Here is a 14,421-nt window from a genome sequence, read left to right as displayed (position 1 = left end):
CTCCTTCACTGCACTCAATTGCCACCGCTGCAGGCAAAAGGATTTTGGAGCAAACGGTGGAAGGGAAAATACTGGACAACAAGGCAGATGACAACTGCTGAGGACAGAGAGTGAATGGGATGAGCTGATGAACTGGGTGTTAGGGTAGGAATTGGGAACAAATTTAGAAACAGGCCAATATGGGACATGGATATTTGTGCACTTGGTTGAGGATTTAGTCTCCTCATTGAATCCTCACTGGTCTTCAGGTCCCGGTGGAAATTCCTTTGCAATTTAACCCCAGCCCAGTTTAGATCTTGGCTATTAAACATTTTCCAGCTTGCTGTGAGAGGAGCAGCTGAGATGGGGAGAAGCCCAAAGAAGTGGCAGAACAAGTTTAATAATCCTCTTGGTGACTAGGGACGCAGTGGGTACTTTCCCTCACTCTCTCAGTCACACATGTCTGTAGATTCCCAGTGCTTAACTTGAGGCATGGACAGTTGTGGAGGAGCAAGTCAGCAACACCACTAACAGGAGTGGAGAACTTTCCCCCTCCCCCCGCCCCTTCAGCATCTTTACTTTGTTATGTTATATCTGCACTGTGGTCTCGTGGTAGCTCGCTGAGGCAGTAACTGTGGCTTGGTCTATACATAAAACTTGTCCTGACATAGCTATGTCAGTCAGGGGTGATGGCAAAACCCCAGCGGAGACACAGCTATGCCAACAGAAGAGTGCTAACATCAGCATAGCTAACATCGATCAGGGACGTGGTGTGCCTGCAGCAGCAGAAAAAACTCCTGTCGGCGTACACTGCATCCATGCTATGCTGGCATAGGCGCTGTAGAATAGATATAACCTCAGTCTAAGCAGATACTGACAGGAATCTAAATGATTGATGTATTTCCAAATTGCATGAGTATTAAGGTAGATGCAGGGGCTTATTTTGACAGTAAAGAAAATGAAGTGGTAAAGGTCAGATCTAAATAGCTTATCGCATTAAGTGGTAATATGTGGTTCACAGAGGCCTCATTATCCATGGTAGCTGAATCCCTGGGGTTTAACCTTAGACAAAAAACATACCTGCTGTATTAGCCCCAGCATGAGATGAAAGAGAAAAACCTGCAAAGAAAACAACAAAAGAAGATTTTGGAGCCTTAATTCCCTTAGGCTGAGTTGACAGTATCCTGGGTCATCACTGCAAAATCTCCAGTCTATCTTGTATTTAAACACTATAACTACCACAGCATCTTCAAGTGCAACTGACCCTAAAATATCTGGTGCTGCAGCAAGCTCGAGTGAACGGCATGCTTCCCAGCGTATCAGTCACTCTAATACAAGATGTCAAACATCTACAGCTGCAAAATACAAGGACTCGTCTTGTCATCTGTATTTTCATGAAGTCTGCAGTGCAATTTTATCTTGTGTATTTCCTGCATTAACTGACCAAAGATCAGCTGATCCGGTGGCCTAGTGGCCATGCACTGAGTTATACATGCAGGGTCCATGTTTAGATGCTAAGTTTGATCCTTTGCTCTTTGTGTTGGTTGGAGACAGGAGAGTTCCAGAGGCCTCACATCAGTGTCAGTGACCCCACTGGACAACACTTTACAGGCTGCAAAAGGAACCTTTAGCATAAGACTTGCTAAGGCACAGGGCTCTAAGGGGCATCAAGAGGGCTCCCCTATAGAGACAATCTATGAAAGCCAACCCCCATTTCTCATTCAAGTGTTCTAAAGATGGGGGTGGGGATTCAAAATGGGATTTGTGAAAAATGGACATTTTTGCAAAAATGTCAATAAAAAGTCTGAAATGTGTGTTAATTTGATGACATTTCACAACACAAGTGCAGTACAACTTGCCTCAATGAAGCTAAAAGAGGCTTCAGGTAGCACTGCTGGCTGTTGCATTTTTAGGATGCACTTGGGATGGCATTCCATCCCTGGTAGACCAAGAGCTGGAAGGATGTCCTAGGACACTCTTCTAGCCCTCCAGGGACTGAGGGGCCTAAGAAAATCTTTTTAACACAGCAGAAACGGCTTACCTGTGTTTGTAAAATGTCATGGGAAAATCATGCCTGGCTCAGAACTGTCACATTCAGCCTCCAAGGGAACATATGCAGTGTGAAACCTCAAGATCTGACACATTCACTGTGATAGCGGGAGCAGAGAAGTGGACAGTTTTAAATGCAATGCCTTGTTCTTACCATTTCAATGAATCTCCTAATGATATAGCCTTGCCGGCAATTCTTTTGTCTTGGAAAATTCAGCTGGTAGCAAAGCGTGGGGGCTAGCAGGAAGTAATACAGATCTGGGGGAAGAAGAAAAATACCAGGCTTTAAAAAAAATTCACTCTTCATGGCAAATCAACTTTAGAATTCAGTTTATCTACACAGTTTGGACCATATTTATTTTTATTGTGAAGTACTGTGATTTCAATCAATACAGGCTTTGTCTGAAAGCTAATGTTGCTAGATGGAACTGGGAAAGAGATGGAGGTTGCCATATTGTTGGAGCATGATATTCCAATCATAACCAGAACCATGGAGTATCTTGATGCCATCACTTTGGGTACTCAAAGTGGCTTTACAAATATAGTTTCCATTTAAAACATTCTGCCCCCTGCTCAACATACAAACAATGTTGCCCTGTACAAGGGCAGACTGTACAAGGGGAACTGTGAAACTGACTATACCTAAAGTACTGCCAAATATACAAAGTAAACTAAAAAAACCCAGATATTGTTTTCTCTGTTCTCCTCCACTTATAGTTGCCTTAGGTGGACTTGTAACAGTGGCAGGTAAAGTATTTTCAGCCAGAAGTGTGATTTTTAAGGGACAATGTTCTTTTAAGAAGAGCTATTATAAATGCAATTTTTGTTCATCTGGTTATCAGGGTAAGAGCTGCTGCAAATACAGTGAAGAGTGCTGACGGTGAAGAGGTAACTGCTGAAGTATGAGGAAATGTTACCTTTTACTTTCAGGTTCATTGGGTACATGATCTGCTTTGACTGTCCTCTTTCGTTCCTTCTGGACTGATGGGCTGAAGGATCTGTTGCTAACAAAAGGTGTAACATCTATCATATGGTTTCAAGTGAATCGAAGGTCACAAATGACTTTATATAACAAGCCGGGACTGAAGAGAGCTCAACTTTTACAAAGTTCAAGGAGGTGACACCAACACCAACGTTCTGTCCAGCTTTGACTTCATGCTAATCTGTGGGTGCATAGTTTCCAACACTTTGGGTCAAGGGTCAACTTTTCCTCTCTCTCTCTTTAGGCACTTAGGTAGCCCCCATTCCCATAATATCTGAGCACCTCACAATGATTGCGTTCACCCTAACCATACCTCTGAGGCAGGGCAGGGTGAGGCTATTATCCCCATTGTACAGATGGGGCACTGAGGCACAGAGAGGCCTTCTCCCATGTCACACTGGAAGTCTATGGCAAAGCAGAGATTTGAACCTGGGTGTCCTGAGTGTCAGACTAGCACCTTAACCATTGAACCCTTCTTCCTCTTTTCACAAAGAAAACCACATCTTCATGAAAAAGAAACCATCTCATGAACACGTCTCCTGTGGTTCATGACTGTGTGAACTACTTCCCCTTCCTTTTGTGATCACACGAACTACTGCCCTTCCCCTCTGTGATTATGCGCATCATCTGCTATTGGTTGGGGCAAACCAGCGCACAGGGTTTGGTTGCAGGATGACTGGAGCAGGCTAATACACAATTAAAAGAGGAGCCCAGATGAGGCGAGCAAGAGGCTAGAGTAGGTAAGACTCTAAACAGGTAGGAGCTTATGGTAGGATTTTCACATGAGCTCAGAGTTGTCCTAACTCTGAGCCCACTGAAGTCAATGGTAGAGAGGAATTTAAATCATTTTAATCAATCTATTCCCAGTTACAGCTATGTCTTCACTGCCAAAAAGGTGTGTTTTTACACCAAGACAGCTAGCTCCAGATACTGACCCCAACCCTACTGCTGACTCACGTGGGAGTCAATATGGTTCCACAGGATGAAATTTCTGCTTTTTCTGTTAAGTTTTTTAAAACCCAGCAAATTACATCCAAAATCTATGTTAAATGATCATTACGGTTGCAAAGCGAAGCGCTCAAAAGTTAGGAAACGTCAGAATTCAGGTTGCCTGTGCAACCTTAATTCAGCATCCTTGTGCGTATGCGTTAATGACATGATCACATTCTATCTTTTCCACAGGACCACCACCTCATTCAGTGCACAGGACAGAGCGGCTGAGTTATTACTGCTGGTTCACCAGGCCGGGTGAATCCTATTTGCTCCCAACCAAGAGCATCAAAGGGGTCAGAATGTCTTTCGGAGGCAGAGGAGAACTAGGGCTAGGGATGCTGCTAGGAACAAGCGAAGGCCAGGAGAAAGTGGAGGCTGAGGAGTAAGTATGGTTGTTACTTAAGTTAACAAAAAAGGCAAACCCTAGGGAGGGGCAAACTTAAACATTAACCTACTGTGTGCACGTTGTTCTGAAAGCAGAGTGAGACTCTGCCTGTTCAAAAACACCAAGGCCCTGGTCCTGTTCCCACCAAAATCAGTGGTACCAGATCTAGCCCTTATAGAGCACTTTATATCTTATATCAAATATTAATGAATGAATCCTTACAATAACTGTGTGAGGTAACAGATGTCTAGATGCCTCAACAAAAGCACATTTACAAATACTCTGGACAGAGAGATTTTCCATCAATAGATTGGGAAGCTGAGACAAGGAGACTGCCACACAAGGAATCCATGACAGAGCTGGAATTAGAACCCAAGCCCCTGGCGTTGCTGTGCTCGGTCCACTGAGCCACATATAAATGGTACGTTCTTTTTGGTGCCTACTGATAGAGATAGGAGGGTTCAGAATTTGCTGACCTTGCACTCTGGAAGTTCCTCTGACTGGTCTGGGGGTTCCCTCCCTATACCAGCGATTCACCTGATAGTAGGAGAACAGTTTCAGGGCAATGATGATATACACAAACATGGTCAGCAACCCTCCAGCTAAGAAACAAGAGAGAAAATAACCTGTTGTGGTAGTTCCAGGTGCAGTTTATCTTTTCTTCTCAAACACACAGACTCAGGACAATGATGTTGTCTTTGCTAATTCGATAAAGGATATCAGTCTATCTGTGCAGCCTGCCTAATGCATCCATAAAAGAGATTTGCAAACTAATTCCTTCTCATTACAAGGAGGTGCCCAGTGACACCTGACTGCTTGAGTGTCCTTTAAATCTATACACACCTTGGGAGGCAACTTCCTGCTGGCACTGACCTTGGCAGAGGGCCCTGGCAGCAGAGATTCTGCCCAGAGAGGCTGTCACAAAGCCCACAAGAGCCAACACAGCCCCAAACGTAGGCAGCCCTTGGCCAGGGAAAGGGCATGGCAAGTCAGCCAAGAGATGTACTGGCTCAGAGAGAGGCTCTGCCAGAGAGGCTCCACTAGACCCCTAGAGATTGAAACGGCTGGATGGCAGCAGTGGACACGCAGCCAGCTCTCCCCCGCATGAATCCCCCCCATAGCGAAAGGGGCCTTGCTCCTATAGAGAAGCACAGTGTGAACCGCGCTGCCCCGGGAGGGTGGCTGAACCCTGAAACCAGGCAAAGCTGTGAATCAGAGGTTGGTAACAGAAGTGACCATTGAAAAGAAAGCAGGTGTCAGCCTGTTACCACACAGCGATACCAGAGAAGCCATAGGCTCTCTCTAGATTTAGTATAGGAAAGAACGGTGGTACCTGGGACTTTTTAATGGCAAACAATGTAAGGAGTTAAAATCATAAAGCACGGCAGAGAAAGCCTCTTGAAATATGGTTTAATATGGTTTCCTGCTCCCTAGCCATGTAGCCATATCATATTAGTTACATTAGATGATGGTGTTACATCGCTAATCTGCGCACGCCAAAACTAAGTGACCCTCCAAATGAAAGGAGTACCATTTTGAGAGAGCTTCTCCATTTATTGTCACTCATCATTTCACTTGACTGAATTAACACTATTACCCACCTCACACATTTACCCTCAAAAATCTGAATGAATACAGATTTTTTTGGTTTGGTGCATTATTAAACAGAGCATGCAAGACATGAAAGTGTCATGGCATACTAATAGTGTCGGGAGTTCTGGGTAGGAGTTCACTTGGCTGTGACACCTGGACTTTCCAATGATTTACTATTTGTTTCAGCAGATGGAGCTATTGCTACTGCATTACTATACATGCTGCACCGCCGCTGCTCCCCCCCACCCCGTTCCTCAGACGTTCTTGCTAACTGCTGGAAATGGCCCACCTCGATTATCACTACAAATGGTTTTCTCCCCCCCCCTTCCCCCCCGCCGCCCGGTAATAGCTCATCTTAAGTGATCCCTCTCCTTACAGTGTGTATGATAACACCCAGTTTTTCATGTTCTGGGTCTATATAAATCTCCTCACTGTATTTTCCACTGAATGCATCCGATGCAGTGAGCTGTAGCTCACGAAAGCTTATGCTCAAATAAATTGGTTAGTCTCTAAGGTGCCACAAGTACTCCTTTTCTTTATACATGCCCAATTTGTTCAAAGAAAAAAGTACTTTTTTTGCTTGGTTATTTGTTGAAAGAATTGCCAGCTACATCCAGGCAAATTATAAACAATATGATAGTTTAGCAAATTAGTTAACCTGCTATGTACATTCAGTGCCCCAGCTGCAGAACTCCAGGTTCACTAGTGTGCACACAGGTAGCACTTGTAATTATCACATACGTGCATATGCAAACTGGGTGACTGCACACTCAAATGGCTAGCTGTGCATTTAACTGGCCATCTGCACCACAAATTAGGCTCACATTTTTGTATGTCCATTTGCAGGCCTCTTAGGCCTTTCATAATTCCTTCCTGTGTGTACGTAAACAGCAGCTTTCACCTTGATAATCTGCCATCTCCTTCAGCCAGATTCCCTCACTTACCCACAATCCAGTGTTTTAAAACATCACAGGTGACTACAACGGAAGTGACCTGGTGCCAGACTGGGACACTGAAGGATACATTTGCCAGAATGAGTAGGTTTTTATAAAGAAGACATATTTACGCACAGGTATATTGGGAAAAGGAGTATAAACAAGTACACAAAAACTGAATATACATTTCCTAAAATATATTTTTAAAATATGTCTACTTGTGGGTGCAGTGCTTTAAATTAGAATTTGGGATAGATGGCCTAATAATGTATTGTACAGGCATCTATTTATTATATGAGGCTATAGACCAACAAAGGTTTCTGTTAACATCATAAACTTTGAGAGAGGAGAACTGGGACTCCTGACTCCTCTTGGTATGCACACTTATTACCATCACCCCTGACAGAAGCTACACATATGTACAAAATGGCCAGGGAACAGAACACTTGGAAGAGAAGGATAGAATATCTTGAAGAATTGTCTCTTTATATTCTGCATGCCAAACAAGTCAGATGAGTAGGCATGTACATTACTAATAGAACTTTGAGACATCAAAGTCAGAATTTTAATGCCTGTTGTTCTGTGGCACTGTTCAGAGACCACGTGATACTGAATTACCAAGACTGCTCTATACAATTTTAAATACTGTGTCATTTTGAATTTTAAAAACAATATATTGTGGCCAGCAGCCCTTCCCTTCTCCTCCCACCTGAAGACAAACACACCAGTTGTGTGACAAACTGCATATTACACTATAGTGCTGGCCATAAGTACCTCTAGCACAAAACAAGCGTCTCTCACCTGGAGTTATGGCTTGCATTCTATAAACCATCACAGCTGGGAATGTTACCAGGAAAAACAGGTTTACTGACTGCAACACCAAACCAATGCTTTCAGAGCCACGAACCTACAAAGGATAATAATTTTATAGCATAACCAGTGATTCTTTGGCCTTATCACTAATGTGCTTTCTAAATCAGAGTGATTTTGGCGAATTTACTGCTCATAAAAGAGCTGGACAGAAAGGAAAACTAGGAACGTTGCAAGCTTCCTCCATGTACCTCTACCAAAGGCCAACCATCTTAGCCTCCAACATATATTTCAACTCCAGTCTCTGACTCAAAGACTGCGAGTTGTGCCAACTGTGTGGTAGTTTAGGGCTGATAAAAAGCTAGCTAGACTGAGGCCACATAACTCATTTCACTGGTGCCCAAATCTAAATTTTACTCTTGATCTCCAAAGCTGAAATGCACGAGTGCATTAAACTGTGCTACTTTGCTACTAATGTTCTTTACAATCAATAATGGCTTATGGGTATTTCACTTCTCCCAGTAGATCCATAACAGAAGTGTTCAGTCAGAAATACCATTACAGAGAGAAAGCACAATGCATAGCAAACCACCAGTTCACCTACCTTTCTTAAATACCTTTCTATAAAAACTGCAGGAAGTGCAAACAAAACAGCGGCTGAAAGGAAGAAAAATAATAAAACATCAGGAAATAAATCTGTATCAAACACATCTATGGTAAGTAAGTGCACAGGTAGGACTCAACTGGTGGGCAGTGATATGTTCTACTAGAACTTCTCTGGAGATCTACAAGTTTCAGCAGAATGGAAGCTTTCATTTTTTAAAATGATGTTTCTAGCCCTTCTGGTTGTGAATATGTTGTTCTGAATATGATCCAACACGGAGATGACACTTCAGACAGAATGAAATCATAGCTCCCAGAGCTAAATGCTAAACTCTGCTCCACAGAAGTGGAAGGCCCTAAACACACTGTGGAACAACTGCAAGGGTAGGGACAGCATGCAGTGCTAATGTGGTGTGACAGAGGTCATGTCGAAGAGTGGCATGGAGAGCAGCTACTATATGGAAAGTTCTAAAACTGCTCACTTAGGAAGGCATATGGGCCCCAGTTGTTATTAAAGCACATGGGCTTCCCAAGTGGCTACGCAGCTGCTTAGCATCAACCAGCTGGGATGGGGAAGGGAAAATGTCTTTTCCTACAACTCCTCTTAGATCTTTTGTCCAAAACTGGACTGTGCATGAGGTGTTTCAGCAGTTAGTGCCAAGAGGGATGTGCGCTGTTCTCATTCATCTCAATGAGATGTTAACTTTGATACCTGACAAGGACAGTTTAAATTCAAAACTATTAACTATTTCACAGCTAATGATGTTAGGAGAAACATCCACCTATTCTTGTCTTGAAGACAGAGTCTGAGCAGAATACCATCACTTCCTCACGCCTGAGTAAATATAAGAATATAAGACCAGCCATACTGGGTCAGACCAAAGGTCCATCTAGCCCAGTATCCTGTCTTCCGACAATGGTCAATGCCAGGTGCTTCAGAGGGAATGAACAGAACAGGTAATCATCAATGATCCATCCTCTGTCGCCAATTCCCAGCTTCTGGTAAACAGAGGCTAGGGACACTATCCCTGCCCATCCTGGCTAATAGCTATTGATGGACCTATCCTCCATGAACTTATCTAGTTCTTTTTTGAATCTTGTTATAGTCTTGGCCTTCAGAACATCCTTTGGCAAGGAGTTCCACAGGTTGAATGTGCGTTATATGAAAAAATATAATGAAGCTGAAGGGAAAAGGTAAAACAACAAGCACCATATGGTAAAATTTTTAGTGCCATATGTGGGGAATGAGATGTGCAGTTCTCATTAATAACAAGGAGCTGAGTATCTCTTTTCTTGTGCTCTTACAGTGAAAACCACAACCAACACTTAAAGCAAAAATCCATTTGAATTCCATGCTGTTTTCAGCATCCTGCTGGAGTGTGCGATAATTGTATCAGATCTTTATTTTCAGAGTTGATTTCGATTTTTAAAATGATTAGCATTTTTAAAACTGCTCACTATTTCTGTGTATCTGCACTTGTTGGGAAAGAGGCAGCAAACTGCTCTGTAAATCAGGAAGGTTTAAGATATTGGGCCCAATTCTACAGCCACTCTGAAGTTAATAGGAGCTGCGCATGCACAGTAGCTGCAGAATCAGATCAATTGTACTAACTACTGACCTCACTCACATTAGGGGAAATCAGAGCTTTGATTCTGATGGAATGATAATTAAACTTGCTACCATAATGGGGCGGGTCCCAGACTATGGGACAAACTCCCCCAGGAACCAAGGACCGTCACAGACCTCCCCACCTTCTGCTCCACGTACCAGGTGCACTCCTCTGACCTGCTTTCTCTAACACTAACACAGAACAGCATAGACATTTAAAAACACAAACAAAACCCTACCAAAACAAAGCGCCCCACTGCACACACAAATCTCCCCTGCGGGAGAGAGAGAACAAGTCACATGTGATAGACGTTAGTCATGTTGCTTAATGCACCACTGGAGGGCACTCAGGCCACAACGTTTTGCTGGCATAACTATGTTGGTCAGGGTGTGAAAAGGTGTGATCCCTGACCAACTTAGCTGTCCTGGCAAAGCCCTAATGCAGATGTAGTTATACCGTCAAAAATGCACTTTTGGGGGATTCGGACTCTCACCCTCATCCATATTTTGCTCCAGGGCCTGAAAAAAACATATTGCCAAAAGCGCTGGTTATAAGCTACAACCATTCTAGCAGCACTTTGCCTGTATAATGCTCAGCACAGCTATACCAACAAAGCATTCCTAGTGTAGAACTGGCCACAGACACTATGGTGGTGAGGGCAGCAGGCTAATCAATAGAATACAACAGAAACCCTTCCTCTGAAGCCTCTCTCATAGAAGCTAAAATTCATGATAGGTGTAAATGGATTCAACTCTGCTTTCTCCAGTGGAGTTACAGCTACTTACACCATTGGTGTATTTGGCATTGAGACTTCATTGCTAGGAGATAGATTTTTAATGCCTTGTTTTAGGAAAATCTGAGTCTCAAAGCATCACTCATAATAATTGAGCTAGGTTCATCCTTGGTTTGGCATTCTCACTGAATGTGCTTTTGTTTGATTTCACTAACGCTGCTCGTAAATATGGAAATATGCAAAAAAGAGAAAGCCAGACGCTATGCTGCCTCTCCTACCAGGGATTTAAACCCTGCCAAAAATCCACATCTGGGTTTGTGTGATAAAACTGGACACTGCTTGTGATCCAGAAAAGTGCAGAGAAAATACATTTGTGATAGAAATATTTCATGGGATGCTGTTAAATGCAAAAGTGACACCATTAGGTATTCAGCAAATGATATTTGCACACTGTCAGCTTACCAGTAATGAGATATACTGCTGGCCACTTATAGGGGTCTTTCAGGAAAACTGAGATTATCTTTACAGGGTCGAATAGCAGTCCATACCTGAGAGAGAAAAACAGTGAGGTGGTGCAGAAACTCTGTGGTTTGATACTTAGAAACATGGATACTACACTTCTACCTAATTGTCAAACTAAGAAAAGATGCCTGTATCTTTTCTCCTACTCACTCCCCCAGACCTTGAATCCCCAAACCTCTCCCAACTGTAGTTGTTCAAAATGGAGACCATGATTCCCCCAACTTTTGGGTTCGAGAACTGAAATCCGATCCCCGTGTATTCTCTCTCTGCTCCAGAAGACACTACAATTTACCATCACCCAGGGGCTCCACCAGAAGTAGCCGTTGTAAAATTTTAGCGAGGGTTCTGCAGGAGCCTTGCAAGTGGCAGGCGCGCAGAAATGCATTCAATCAGCACACATTCCCTGGCACTCAGGCCCTGCCCCCTCACTAGCCAGTCTTGCCCACTTGCTAGGATGCCCTGACAGGTTCTGAGTCTCCTAAAGAAGTGGAGATTGTGGGCAACATGTGCTGCTTCACTCCTCTTCAGATGGACCTGTTAGTTGGTTCCCCTGGTTTACATTCCCCCTTTCCTAGCTTAATAGTTTTTCTAAATACAGTCGAACCTTGATTTTATGAATGGCCAGTTATAGGAACCTTTTTTCTGCTGCCAAATGTGAATTCAATCCCTCAGCCAATGTTCAATCAGCTGTACAGGTTTGAAAAGACTAAGAGATCTGGCAGTGAAGAAAGGGAGCTCTCTCAAAGAGAAATCAGGCATGCTGTATACATGAGTTACCATTCATTAAGGACATGCACTGAACAATGACTACATTCACATATGCAGCGCACCTACTGTCATTCTGAGATTTCAATTTTATGAATTTTCGGTTCCCAATTAGTTCATAAAATAAAGGTCCTACAGTAATGCAAAATATCCTTGCTGAGCTGGTTCTGATAGTATTCATATTATATGGGCCAAATTCTCATTGGTGTAGATCCATTGACTTCAATTGATTTGCACCAAATTGCCCCAGCTGAAGATCTGGTCTTATACTTCTGTCGCATCTTTCACTCCAAAGGATCCCAAAATATTTCACAAATTATGGAAAAGATTCTGCTGTGGGCACCCTCAGGTTTGGAGGCTGCATAGGGTCTATGTGGCAGATGAACCCATGAGGAATTCTCTCTCCGTGATCCTTTGAGAGGATGCTACATGCTCTACAATATGATTTGGGACAGCCCCTACACAGGGAGTCAGTAAAGCAAATTCTTTGCATCCTTCCCCACTCTTGGACACCGGAAAAAGGGTGGAACACAATCTGGTCCTATAATCACACAGCAGTCCAGAAATGCAGCTACTTTGGCAGCAATCAGGTGGACAAATGATGCACGGGGGGGATTTTGGTCAAGGACAGCAGGGTAAACCTGTACTCGGCTGAAACATACCATGGGATTGTTAATGTTCAGGCAGAGCAAACAGGTTTCTAAGGACTAAATTATTTAGTAAACAGCATGGAACTTAACTTATCCACCACTGAAGGATGAAGGGCTGAGTTAATCATGTTGGGATTTGAAACCATGGTTAGAGAATCTAGAAATTTGAAATCTGAAGTTTAGACCACTATGCCATTCTGTCCAGCAAACAATTCTGGGACACCGTCATAGTGTTCAGGGGAAAATTTGATGCAGTTATTTCTTTTTTTGTTGTTTACTGATTAATCACAGAATGACTCTTCAGTCAATATATGCCTACTCCCCCTGCAACTAAGAATTCAAGTTCTCCAGAACTGTGAAACACTGCTTTTCTTTTTTAGTGACACACTTACCTGATGAAATTCTCCAGGCTCATGTGAACATGTGTGAGGACCTAGAGTAAAGAAACATACGCAGTTCACCAGAGTTCGACACAAAAACACATTTAAAATATCAGCATTCAGATTGGCTGGAAACAGCTTGCCTGTAGTCTACAAGAACTAATTTCCTTTACATAAACCAAAAAGTTGATGACAAATGCATTATTTTGGCTTCCTTTGATTAGAATAGGTCAGAGTAGCTCTGAAGAAGCTGATAGGTCCATTCAGAATAGTCAAGTTTATGTAAGAGAATAGCCTCTTTTTTCCCAAACTGATCACCAACCCCAGTTTCTTAAATTTCTCGATGACATTTGTTTTATTCTGCTTGAAAAACCCCCACAATCTATTCAATAGATCCCAGGGAAGACAACCAAACTTATTCTTCTCTCCTAAGGTGTAAGTCAGGAGTCACTCCCCAGAATTTTGGAGTTACATCTGTGCATACCTGACGTGAGAAGAGAATCAGTTCCATTCATAGTACAAGAAGCCTGCTGTGGGAGGTGACAAATTTCAGGGAGGGAGGGTGTTAAACCCTAATGATGAAAATGGAGAAAAGGACTGATTGCTTTGCTCATTTGGCTGAGCAAGGCTTGCTTTCCCCCTCTAGGAAGAAGAGAAATCCTCTCTCTATAACAAACAAAACAAATATATTGAGTCTGGCTCTCCCTGGCATTACACCAGATTTACACCCACAAAATTCCATTGACTTCAGGGGTCTGAAACTGTGAGGAATCACACTGATTCACTGGGATCTACTAGAGAAATATGCTGACCCACATTAAACAGGGCTTCATGTTGTATCAGCCTCTCCCTGAAGGAAGAACGCATGTACCCACCATTTCCCCACAATTCTAAGCTGCAGGTACTTAGTGATATACATAAAGGAACACAAAGAGAATGGAAAGTTACTGACTTGGTACAACAAAGAAGTGACAGCTGCTGGCTCTAAATTTAGGAGCTGAGACAAGAAATACCAAACATTTTTGTAAGTATTACCAAGTAAATCATGAAAGGTTTAATCTATTCAGCACCTCCCTGTACGGTTTTAAAGTCAGAAACACTAATCAAACATCTATTATCGGTCTACGTTACTTGGTGATTTTCCACTTACCAATAGGACTACAGACCAGTTAAAAATGCCTTGAAAATTGTTGAATCCACTTCCGTACGATAATAGGGATTCGCACAACATATGACAGCTAAGAAAAAAAACGAAGAATTATTGTAATGCTTCCATTTTCATTTTTATTGAAAAATATAGTTTTCTATATAGTTGTCTGAAAGACAAATATATTCTCACTTTAATTTTCCTCTTCGGTGGCTTCTTAGAAAACTTTGAAATTAAGAGCTTGTCTACATGAACAGTTAGTTCATGGCACGCTGGCTGGGGTGT

General features: G+C 42.7%; 1 protein-coding gene across 12 annotated transcripts in view; it reads right to left on the bottom strand.

The window, feature by feature from the left end:
• Positions 1 to 14,421, bottom strand: part of LOC102930647 (diacylglycerol O-acyltransferase 1) — a 37,406-nt gene that overhangs the window by 13,212 nt on the left and 9,773 nt on the right. For 7 of the 12 annotated variants that reach the window (XR_005222166.2, XM_037877321.2, XM_037877318.2 and 4 more), the window contains exons 3-11: positions 14,140 to 14,227; positions 13,002 to 13,042; positions 11,135 to 11,220; positions 8,331 to 8,383; positions 7,718 to 7,823; positions 4,865 to 4,990; positions 2,946 to 3,032; positions 2,183 to 2,286; positions 1,060 to 1,098 (exon numbers count right to left, since the gene is read on the bottom strand). Coding sequence is in view for 11 of the 12 variants with exons in the window: in XM_037877321.2 (XP_037733249.1) it covers positions 1,060 to 1,098; positions 2,183 to 2,286; positions 2,946 to 3,032; positions 4,865 to 4,990; positions 7,718 to 7,823; positions 8,331 to 8,383; positions 11,135 to 11,220; positions 13,002 to 13,042; positions 14,140 to 14,227 (730 nt within the window). In the remaining variant the exon portion in view is untranslated. The remainder of the gene's footprint in view (positions 1 to 1,059; positions 1,099 to 2,182; positions 2,287 to 2,945; positions 3,033 to 4,864; positions 4,991 to 7,717; positions 7,824 to 8,330; positions 8,384 to 11,134; positions 11,221 to 13,001; positions 13,043 to 14,139; positions 14,228 to 14,421) is intronic. The other 5 variants (XM_043526083.1, XM_037877323.2, XM_037877320.2 and 2 more) reach the window with 4 other exon arrangements.

This window comes from Chelonia mydas, chromosome 12 (genome assembly GCF_015237465.2).
Source record: "Chelonia mydas isolate rCheMyd1 chromosome 12, rCheMyd1.pri.v2, whole genome shotgun sequence".
Classification (NCBI taxonomy): domain Eukaryota; kingdom Metazoa; phylum Chordata; order Testudines; family Cheloniidae; genus Chelonia; species Chelonia mydas.
Note: the sequence above shows the minus strand (reverse complement) of the source record. Positions and strands in the feature narration are given on the sequence as shown.